At 31.1% G+C, this 12,165-nt stretch overlaps 1 protein-coding gene across 4 annotated transcripts in view; it reads left to right on the top strand.

Moving 5' to 3' along the window:
* Positions 1–12,165, top strand: part of LOC105306924 (DNA excision repair protein ERCC-6-like 2) — a 64,146-nt gene that overhangs the window by 15,510 nt on the left and 36,471 nt on the right. For all 4 annotated transcript variants that reach the window (XR_002777596.1, XM_023524473.1, XM_011382219.2 and 1 more), the window contains exon 3: positions 8,084–8,206. Coding sequence is in view for 3 of the 4 variants with exons in the window: in XM_023524473.1 (XP_023380241.1) it covers positions 8,084–8,206 (123 nt within the window). In the remaining variant the exon portion in view is untranslated. The remainder of the gene's footprint in view (positions 1–8,083; positions 8,207–12,165) is intronic.

Genomic DNA, 12,165 nt, shown 5'->3' with positions numbered 1-12,165 from the left:
ATATCACAATTTGTTTATCCATTCATCCTTTGGTGGACATTTGGGTTATTTCTACCTTTTGGCTATCATGAATAATGCTGCTATAAGCATTTGTGTACAAGTTTCTGTGTGAACATATACTTTCATTTCTCATGTATGCTTACCTAGGAGTAGAATTACTGGGAAATGTGGTAATTTTGTGTTTAATTTTGGGGGTAGCTACTGTTCCATTTTCCACAGTGGCTATACTATTTCCATTCCCACCAGCAGTATATGAGGTTTTCTATTTCTTTACATCCTTGCCATCACTTGTTATTTCCTGTTTTATTTTTTCATTGTAGCCATCCTAGTACATGTGAAGTGGTGTCTCATTATAGTTTTGATTTGTATTTTCGTAATGACCAATGATATTGAACAACTTTTCATGTGCTCTTTGGCTATTTGTATATCTTTGGAGAAATGTGTATTCAAGTTGCAATAGACTGAATGTTTGTGTCACTCCCAAATTCATGTGTTGAAATTCTAATTCTCAATGTATTTGGAGATGGGTCTTTTGAGAGGTATTAGGTCTTGAGGGTTGAGTCCTCATGGCCTTTGTAAGTAGAGACTCCAAAGAATTTGCCTCCTCTCTGCTCTCCATCATCTGAGGATACAATGAGAAGACTGCCATTTGCAGGAAGTGATCCCTCACCAGACACCAGATTGCCCAGCACCTTGACCTTGAACTACCTAGCCTCCAAAAGTGAGAAATAAAAGTTTGTTGTTCAAGCCACCCGGTCTATGGTAATTTGTTATAGCAGCCTTAAGTGACTAAGAAAGTCCTTGGCCCATTTTTTAATTGAATTGTCCATATATGTATGGGTTTGTTTCTGGTATTTCTATTCTGTACCCTTGTTCAATTTGACTATCCTTATTCTCAAATTTGTGTTAATTACTTTCTTGTTATTCCTTGTTTATTTTTATACTTTTGTATTTCCGTGTAAAGTTTTAATCAGTTTGTCAAGTTCCATGAACAAATTAGTTGTGATTTTTGTTAGGATTGTGGAGTTTAATGGTATTGAATTAAATTGAATTTATAGAACATTTGGAGAGAATTAACATGGAGCAATAGCTCCATTTATTTAGGTCTTTAATTTCTCTCAGCAGTTCTATCGTTTTATTTTGGGCCTTACACATATTTTTTAAAAATTCATTCACCAAAACTGACACAGCAAGAAATAGAAAATAATCATTCTTAATATATTTTTGATGGTATTATCAGTAGAGTATTTTTTATTTAATTTTCCAATTTTTTGCTGGTAGTATATTAGTTTCTCCTCATTCTTGGTTTCAATTTCTGCAGTTTTAGTTTCCCGTGGTCAACTGTGGTCTAAAATATGAAATGGAAAATTCCAGAAATAAACAATTCATAAGTTTTAAATTGTGCATCATTCTGAGTAGTATGGTGAAAAATCTTGAGTCATCCTGCTTTGTCCTGCCCAGGACATGAATCATCCCTTTGTCCATGATAGTATATATGCTCTATACGCCACCTGACTGTTAGTCACTTAGTAGCTGGCTTGGTTATCAGATTGACTGTTTCAGTATCACAGTGCTTGTGTTAAGTTACCCTTATTTTATTTAACAGTGGCCCCAAAATACAAGAGTAGTGATTCTGACAATTCAGATATTCCAAAGAGAAGTCGTAAAGTGATTCCTTTAAGAGAAAAGTTATATATCTACAGAAAAAACATAGTATATATAAGGCTCTGTACTATCTGTGGTTTCAGACATCCACTGGGGGTCTTGAAAAATATCCCCTATGGGTAAGGGGGGACTGTATATAAAAATCAAGTTTGTTTTCGTGTATTGACCTTGCTCAGTTCTTCACTTATTAGTTTAAGTAGTTGTTTTGTAGATGCCTTGTGATTTTCTATAAAGACAATCGATTCATCCATAAAGAGGCAGTTTTACTTTTTCAATTTTTATGTCTTTGGTTTCTTTTTTTGGCCTCATCACTGGCTGGGTAGGACCCTAGTACAATTCAAATAGAAGGAGTGAGAGTAACATCCTTATCTCATTCCTAATCTTTGGGAGAAAGCATTCAGTATTTTAGTATTAAGTATATTAGCTGTAGAATTTTCGTGGTTTCTTTTATCAGATACAGGATATTCCCTTCTAGTCCTACTTTCTGAGATTTTTTTTATAGTTAATGTGTATTAAATTTTATCAAATACTTTTTCTGCTTCTATTTAGATAATCATGTTTTTTCTTTATTCTGTGAATATATTAGTATATGAATCAATATGATTTATATTGATTGGTTTTTTAATGTTTAACCAATATATTCCTGGAATAAGCCCAATTTAGTAATGAGGTCCTATTTTTATATATTGCTGGTTTCAAATGGTTAATATTTTAAGAATTTTTGCATTTACATTTATTACAGATAATGGTCTGTAAGTTTTCTTGTAGTATGTTTGTGTGGTTTTGGTAGCAGGGTTATGCAGTCCTCATAAAATAGATTGGGAAGTGTTTTTTTCCTTCTCTCTTCTGAAGAGTTGGTATAAAGTTTGTGTTATATTATCCCTAAATAGTTGTTGGAATTTACTAGTGAAATCTTTTGGACCTGGAGTTTTCTTTAAAGGAAAAAGAAAGTAATTGATAATGAATTTAATAGATACTTTAGTAGATATGAGGTTATTCAAATTTTCTACTTCTTGCTATATCAGTTTTGGCAAATTGTATTTTTCAAAGAATTTATTTCATATAAGTTGTCATATTGATTAGCATAAAGTTATTCATGATATTCCTTTATTATTATTTTAATGTTTGTAGGATTTGAGTGATACCTCTGCATTCTTAATAGATATTTTGTATACACCCTATTTTATTCTTGATTAGCCTAACTTGAGGTTTATTGATTTTTATTTATCCTTTCAAGGAACCAGCTTTTAGCTTTGTTAATTTTCTCTATTGTTGTCTGGTATTTCATTGATTTCTGCAATCATCTCCATTATTTTCCTTCTGCCTACTTTGGATGTATTTCACTCTTCATTTTCTAGCTTGTTAGATAGAACCTTGGGTCATTAATTTCATAACTACCTTCTTATGCTCTGAATTTATGTTCAAGCATTGCTTTATTGTATCCCACAAATTTTTATGTTATATTTCATTTTCACGTAATTCAAAATATTTTCTCATTTTCCTTGTGATTTTTTTCTTTGATCCTTGGGTTATTTATGTGTATATTTGATTTGCCGGTATTTACGTATTTTTTCCTAAATATCTCATCATTAATGTTTTCTGATTCTATAGTAGTTAGTCTACAAGATTTTAGTAGTTTGAAAATTTACTGAGAGTTTTTTAATGTCCCATTTTATTGAATATACTATGTGTATTTCAAAAGAATATGTAGTCTGCAGTTGGATATAGTCTATAAATACCAATTAGCAAGTCAAAGTGATTGATAGTGTTCAGATTTTCTATTTCTTTTACTATTAATTGCTGGGAGGAAAGTTAAAATTAAAATTCCTTACTATGACTGTGGTTTTATTTATTTCTCCCTTTAATTCTAACAAATTTGCCTTCATGTATTTTGAAGCTCTGTTATTAGGATCATAAACCTTTCTGATTGTTATGTCTTTCTAATGAATTGACCCCTTCATAATTATGAAATGTCTATTTCTGGTAATACTGTTTGAAATCTATTTTATCTGATTTAATACTCCAATATTCTTATGCTTATTGGTTGCATAGTATGTCTTTTTCCAACCCTTTATTTCAAGCAATCTGTCTTTATATTTACAGTATGTCTCTTGTAGACAACTCTTTTATCCAGTCTGACAATCTCTGATATTTCATTCAAGTAGTTAGTTTATTTATATTTGATGTAATTCCTCTTTTGTGTGGATTTGGATATACCATTTTATTTGTTTTCTGTTTGAACACACTGTTTTCTGTTTTGCTATTCCTCCTTTCCTGCCTTCTTTTGTGTTGATAGGATGTTTTTTAGAATCCCATTTTAATTTGTCTATTGATTTTTAAAATATTCTTTGCATTATTTTTTTTGGTGATTGCTCAAGTGATGAAAATATACATTCTCAACTTTTCACAGTGTGCTAAAAGTGAATGTACCACTTTATATAAAATGTAGTTATCTCGTAATAAAATAGATCATCCTATTCTTATTTTAAGGAAAGTAAGAGTTAGGAAAGCTAAGTATCATACCTATGATACCTACCTAACACCTAATATCTAAATATTGAAGGTGAAACCAAACTTCATTCCCAGAATCAATTTAACTTGGTTTTGGTGTATATTCCTTTTTTATATTTCTATGTTCCATTTGCTAATGTTTTAAGGGTTTTGCTTCTGTATAAAAGAAATTGGCCTGTAAATTTCTGGTATTATTATAATCTTGTCCAATTTTCTTATTAAGATTATGCTGAACTCATAAAATGAGTTGAGAACATTTCATCTCTCTAAACTTTGGAAGAGTTTGTTTAAGATTGGCATTATAGCTTTCTTAAGAATTATAGGTTGACTTTGTTGGTGAAGCCATTTGGCCCTTAGTTTACTTTGTGGCAGGATTATAATTTTGTATTTCAATTTCTTTAATAGTTATATAAATATGTAAATTTTCTGTTTCCTTTTGTGTTAGTTTTGATGAGTTCAATAAGTTCTGTTTCTCAATTTCATCTAAATTTTCCGTTTTTTGCATTTATTATGTCCGATATATATTTTTTGGTGTATTTGCCTCTTAATTTCTCTTTTTTCTTTATCAATTTTGCCAGGAGTTTATCACTTTTAAAATTTTTTCACAAAATGATCGTTTGGTTTTGTTGATCCTTTTTATTGTATTCATTTTCATGTTCTGTTAATTTTTTATTTAAGTTTTCTGGTTTTTTTTTTTAAATAAATTTTTACAGTAGATTCTCAGACATTTGATTAGCAGCCTCTCTTCCTTCCTAATACATGCATTTAAGTCCTTAAGGCATGGCGTTTGGCGTATTCCACAAGTTTGATATGAAATAATTATTCAACTCAAATTATTTTTTAGTATTCATTGTGAGTGTTTCTTACTTTCTAAAGCATATTCCTTACTTTCTAAACATTTGGGGGTTTTTCTGCTTATATTTTTGTTATTTATAGTTTCTTGCATTGTGATCAAAGAACATATTCTGTATGATTTCTGTTGAGCTCTGTTGACATTTGCTTTATGACTTGGCATTGTCAGCTTCGGTAAATATTTCATGTGATACTGGAGTGCTCCAAAGAATTTCAGAAGGTTAGTTTGCATCAATTATGAAAAGCTATGAACTGCTCTGAAAGAAATGCGCATGCCTCAGCAGTTGATTGTCCTGATGTGTAACCTGTATTGTAGATAGGAAGCCACCGTCAGTCAGGACAGACTATGGAGAGATGAAATGGTCCCTATAGGCAAAGGTGTCAGAAAGGGTGCATTTTAACTTACTGTATAATCTGTACTTGAGAACATATACAAAAAAATTGGTCTATGCCCAGAGAAGAAGGAATGAAAATTAATGGAAGAAATATCAATGACTCGAGGTATGCAGATAACACCATCTTACTAGCAGAAAGTAGCAATGATTTGAAATGACTTCTGATAAAAGTGAAAGAAGAAAGTGCTAAAGCAGGACTGCATTTGAACATCAAGAAGACAAAAATTGTGGCTATAGAATAAATACACAACTTTAACATAGACAGTGAAGACATGAAATTGTTAAAAATTTTGCTTACCATGGTTCAGTCATCAATTCCAGTGGAGACTGCAGCCAAGAAATCAAGGGAATGCTGAAACTCAGAAGGGCAGCAATGAATTAGGAAAGATCACCAAGAGCAAAGATGTGTTATTAGAGACCAAGGCTAAGATCATCCACACCCTCATACTATGTACAGATGTGAAAGTTGGACAGTGAAGAAGACCGTAAGGAAAAAAAAAAAAGATTCATTTGAAATATGGTGCTGGAGGATAGCTCAGCAGATACCCTGGACTGCCAGAAAGATGAACAAGTGGGTCCTAGAGCAAATTAAGCCCAAAACATTGCTGGAGGCAAAAATGACAAAACTGAACTTATCCTACTTCAAGCACATCATGAGAAGGCAGTTACTTTGAAAAAGATGGTAATGCTGGGAAAAATAGAAAGCAGCAGGAGGAGAGAAAGACCAAATATGAGATAGATTGACTCCATGAAAGAATCCATAGACATGAGTCTACAGCAGCTGATCAGGGCTGTTGACAAAACGATGTTGTAAACATCACTCATTCATAGGGTCACCAAGAGTCAGAGAGCTGATTCAGTGGCACATAATACACAAACTTTCATTGGAACTTTTTTTTTGCAGCAGTATGCAGTGTTCTATCAAATGTTCTTTAGGTCAGGTTTGCTAACCATGTTACATATTATTTTGTTTGTTCTTACCGAGTTATTTCAAAATGTACCATTGTGCTTGTGGATTTTTCTACTTTTATTTCTTGCATTCTTCTATTGATTACTCCAGAGATTACAACAGATACCCTTGATTTGTCAAAATCTAATGTTAATTAGTATTTTTATTTCCTCCTGCACAGCAAAAGGACCTCAGAATAGTATAACTACACTGTGCACTTTCTGATTCACATTTGTTATTTGATTCTTTTAATACCTTTTAATTCTTTAATTCGATCACAACAAAATAATTATTATTGTTTCATAATGTCAATATACATTTACATTTTCTATATATTTATCATTTTTGTTGATCTTAATTTTACCCTGAATCACTGTTTACATAGGATAATTTCCCTTATGCCTGAAAAATCCTTTAGTAATTTCTTTTTTTTTTTTTTTTAATGTGTGGCTCTTTGGGGGATAAATTGGGTCTGTTCTTGTTTGTCTGAAAATATCTTTATATTCATTTTTGAATGATATTTTCACTGGTTATAAAACAAGATTGCTTTTATTTTTTTCAGTGCTTTGCAAGTAGCATTCAGTTGTATAGCTCTTTAATGGTTTCGGCTGCAAAGTCAGTTATTTGTCAAATTGTTACTTTTTTGTAGGTCATCTCTTTTTTCCTCTGGCTGCTTAAATTTTTTTTTTTTTTTTTAAATTTTCGAGCAGATTTTTTTAATGAAGCATTTACTTGTAGATTTTTAATTTTTTTTTTTTGGCTTAATCTTAGCACGTTTGGAATAAATGGTTTGATTTTTTTTTTAATTCAGTTTTTAAAAATTTTCAGCCTTTATCTTTTCAAATACTTCTCTTGCACCATTCTTTTTCTTCTGTCATGTAGGATTCAGATTATAGGTATCTATATTATGCTAAAATATTCTTTTTCTATAGCTTGGCTAATTCATTTTTTTCCTTAGGTTTTAATATTTATTTAATGATTTATTTTTCAAAAATAATGATCAACTTTTCCCCCATATGGATATGTCATACTTCCCCCCTCTAATCTTTAAAACAACTCTGCCGATATTATTTTTGCTATTTTTAGGTATTTTTACAGTTATTTAAAGAGGTTAACGAACTGGCCCAAGTCCACATAACTGCCAAGCAACTAAGGCTGAAATTTGAACCAATGTCTAATTGATTAGCTATTTCTTGCTCTTCATTATATGAGGTTATATTTCCTTTTTTCTATATCTGTTTGTCTTTCTCACTTGATTTTTGGAATGATGTGTATGTTGATAAATTATCTTAGTCTATCTTAAAATAACATTCTATTATTCCACCTTTACTTATTGGATAAAAGTGTACAAATTTATGAGCCAAATATTACCCTTAAGAAGTTTATTTTTAATAAGGAAAAAAGAATGTACACAGTTCATTCTAATAGAGAATATGAAGAATTAGTCTCCATGGATTAAACAATTAAGAAGATAATGTCCCAGCTGATGAGATGAAAAAATAATTCATCGAGTAGGTAGAACTTATCATGAAGAAATGGCAATGTTAGAATTTTTTTTACTGTATTCAAGGATAACATGTATATTATACATTTGTTTGTTAATACAAATAAAACCAATAGTGTTTATCACTAGAGTTTGGTAGTCATATAAGCAGTAAAATTGTCCATCATGATACATTATACACATTGATTGAAAGGTTTTTTTTTCTAGGTTATTTCATTTTTGGCTGCAGTTTTGCATAAAAGGGGAACTCGTGAGGATATTGAAAATAACATGCCAGAATTTTTACTAAGAAGTCTGAAAAAGGAGCCCCCTCTTTCTATATCAAAAAAGGTAAGATATCTAGAAGTATACAACTCATGAAGCTGGTATTGCAAAAACATAGAAAATTTTAAACATCATGTATTATAGTATAAATTTAAAACCTAAGAATTTAAAAACATTATTAAAATATTTATTTCGTAGACCTAATTTTTGAAGGATTGCCTATTTTGCCCTTAAGTTAAATATGATTGACTCTCAGAATGGCAAAATATAATTTCAGCTTGAACTTGTTTTGGGGTTTCAATCTTTTGTTTGGCTAGATTTATGTGATTTACTTTGGTTAATTTGTTAAATATTCATTAATGTGTATGTAAAATTAGTTAAAGTTCATAATATTGTTTTTATTTATGTGGGAATGAAAAGGAGACCATTGTAGATATTGGAGCAAAGGTGTATCATTGATATTTAATTTGCTTAGCAGACTACATCTCCAAAATACAAAATAAATTCTTCTTATACAAGGAATATCAAAGTCGGCATCAGAAAGATTAAGGTCTAGGCTTGTGTCTGTCTCTGCCATGGGACTATGAGTGCTATTCATGTCCATATGTCAGCTTTCTCCTTTTTACATATATATTTATAAATATCTTACACATGATTTTTATAAAAAAATAAGAGATTTCTAACAAAATAATGAAATGCAAAAAAGATATACTAATGTGTTTGACTTTTATGTGACTCAGTATCCAGGAAACTGTATAGAAATGAAGAAAATAATTTTATGAAATCTTTATTATATTAAGGGTAATGAACAACTTTCCAAAAGTTTTAAAAGAGTCTCATATATGATTGCTGAGAAGTCCAGGTTCACTTTTGTGTATCATTAGGGGCTTTTCAGTGCAAAATTTTGAGAAGTATTAGTTTATGGTCTTATAATTATTATAACTTTAAATTCTCTTCATTTTTATTATTATTATAACATAAACACATTTAATTACTAACCAAAGGGATGATCCTAATTGAACCAACACTCAGAAATAGTTACATGTAAAATGTTTGTAATAAAGATAATTGAACACAATAATGAAAAAAAAAAGCATAGAGAGATTCGCTCATTGAACTGAGCCCGTTCATCCTCACAGCTAATTCCTGTCCAGAAGAATGATAGAATTTTTACTCTACTTTTTCATAGACCCAAGTATAGGTGACATTGTTCATGATGCATTCCACTAGTAGTTTCCCATCTTCTACTTTTTTTGTTATTCTGCTTTCCTTCCCATCCCATTCCTGATGTTGAACCAATGCACTGTATGAGTTTTTCTGCCATTAGCTGTAGTTTTTTCAAACTTCTCTCCCAGGTTACATGAAAATTGTATTGCTATTTTTCTACCTCCTTCAGTTGAATTCTTAATTCATTTACTGTATTTTCAATCTTTTCTGGGTATTTATCCAAAGAAAACCCAAAACACTAGATTGTAAAGATCTGTGTACCCCTATGTTCATGGTAGCACTATTCACAATAGCAACTTCAGTGCCATCAATAGATGATTAGCTAAAGAAGATATGGTACATATATACAATGGAATATTACTCGGCCATAAAAAAATAAAATCTTACTATTTGCAACGACACGGATAAACCTAGAGAATATTATGTTGAGTGAAATAAGTCAGATAAATACCTTATGAATAAACTTATATGTGGAAATTAAGGAATAAAAAAATTTAACAAACTAAACAAAAACAGACTCACAGATACAGAAAACAAATTGCTGATTGCCAGAGAGGAGGAGAGTTGGGGGATTGGGTGAAAAAGGTGAAGGGATTAAAAAGTACAAATTAGTAGTTAGAAAACAGCCACAAGGATGTAGAGTACAGCGTAAGGAATATAATCAATATTATTGAAGTTGCTGTGTATAGTGCCAGATGGGTGCTAGAGTAATCGGGGGGATCACTTTGTAAATTGCAATAAATGTCTAACCATTGTACTGTATACCTGAAACTAATATAAAATAATAAAATAAATAAATAAAACAAAATCCATGTTAAAAAAAAAAAAGCAACTAGCCCAAAGTCACCCAACTAATACATTATAGAAGTGAGATTTGAACCCAAATTTGTCTTACTCCAAAGCCTGAGGTTTAGGTGGTATAAAGGACCCCCTTTCAACATCAAAAAGAAAATCCATAGACACTAACAAAATAATAGTCTTATATATTGATTAAAAATAATAATGACAAAAGCAATGTTAATTTGATATGAATTAAGATATATTTTATGAATCCCAATAGTATCTTCACAATGTTTTACTAATCACAACAGGATCTACATGCATTTGAAAAACATGTGATGGATATGTTACTTGTCTATTCTTTCACAAGGCCCTTCACAGGTGCCCCTTACAATAACTATGTCCCCTCAACCCACCAGCTAAGGGGCAGGCACATGACCCGAGTTTGGCCAGGTGCTTCAGGAATTTTGATATGAATCATAAGTCATGTATGACTACAATAAAACCTATAACTCAGTGGCTCCCATAGAATGTGCATAATAAATGTTGAAGGAGGGACAAGAAGGGAAGGAGGGAGAGAGCAAAGGAGGAAGGAAGAGAGGGGGAAGAACAAGGCAGATTTAGTCAAGGACAAGGTAAAAAAGTATGAGGGTAGCTTGGTTTGTCATATATGGCCTTTTTTTATGTTGAGGTAATTTTCTTCTATACTCTATTTGTTGAGAGCCTTTTATCATTAAATGATGTTAAATTTTGTCAAATGCTTTTTTTTACATCATATGTTTTATTCGACATCTATTGAGATGATCATATAATTTTTATATTTCATTTTGTTAATGTGATGTGTCACATTTATTGTTTTGCATAAGTTAAACTGTTCTTGCAAAGCAGGAATAAATTTCATTGGATCATGGTGTATGAACCTTCTGATGTACTGTGGAATTTCATTTGTTAATATTTTGTTGAGCAATTTTGCATCTATGGTCATCAGAGTTATTGGCTTGTATGTTTCTTCTCCGATAATGCCCTTGTCTGATTTTGGTATCAGGGTAATGCTGGCTTCATAAAATGAGTTTGGAAGTGTTCCTTCCTCTTTTATTTTTACAAGCGTTTGAGAAGGATTGGTGTTACTGCTCTAAATATTTGATAGAATTCACTAGTGAAGCTGTCTGGTCCTAGATTTTTCCTTGTTAGGAGATTTTTGGTTCCCGATTCATTCAGTTTCTTTTTCTAGTAATCAGTCTGTTTGGATTTTCTATTTCTTCACGATTCAGCCTGGGTAGGTTGTATGTTTCTAGGTATTTACTATTTCTTTTAGGTTATCTAATTTGGTAGCCTACAATTGTTCATAGTAGTGCCTTATGATCCTTTGTATTTCTGTGTTCTCGGTGATAATGTCTTCTCTTTCATTTCTACTTTTATTTATTTCAGTCATCTTTCTTTTATTTTAGTCTAGCTACAGGTTTGTCAATTTTGGTTTTTTTTTTTTTTTCAAAAACTAGCTCTAGTTTCATTGATCTTTGCTATTTTCTTTCTAGTTTCTATTTCACTTTTTTCCCACTCTGACTTTTGTTATTTCCTTCCTTCTACTAACTTTGGGTTAAATTTGTCCTTCTTTTTCTAATTTCTTGAGTTTTAAGGTAAGTTGTTTATTTGAGATCTTTCATTTTTTTTTTAATGTGAGCCTTTATCTCTATACTTCCGTCTTAGAACTGCTTTGCTGCACTCCGTAAGTTTTAATATGTTGTGTTTCCATTTTCATTTGTCTCACGATATATTTTTTTTTTATTTCTCTTTTGACCCATTGGTCGTTGAGGAGCAAATTGTTTAACCTCCATGTAGTTTCAAATTTTTCAGTGTTTCTCTTGTAATTGATTTCTAGTTTAATATCATTGCGGTCGGAAAAGCTGTTTGATATGATTTCAGTCTTCTTAAATTTATGAAGACTTGTTTTATGGCCTAAAATATTATCCTGGAGAATGTTCCTTGTGCACTTGAAAAGAATTTGTATTCTGATGCTA

Source organism: Pteropus vampyrus, unplaced genomic scaffold (assembly GCF_000151845.1).
Source record: "Pteropus vampyrus isolate Shadow unplaced genomic scaffold, Pvam_2.0 Scaffold465, whole genome shotgun sequence".
NCBI lineage: Eukaryota > Metazoa > Chordata > Mammalia > Chiroptera > Pteropodidae > Pteropus > Pteropus vampyrus.
Note: the sequence above shows the minus strand (reverse complement) of the source record. Positions and strands in the feature narration are given on the sequence as shown.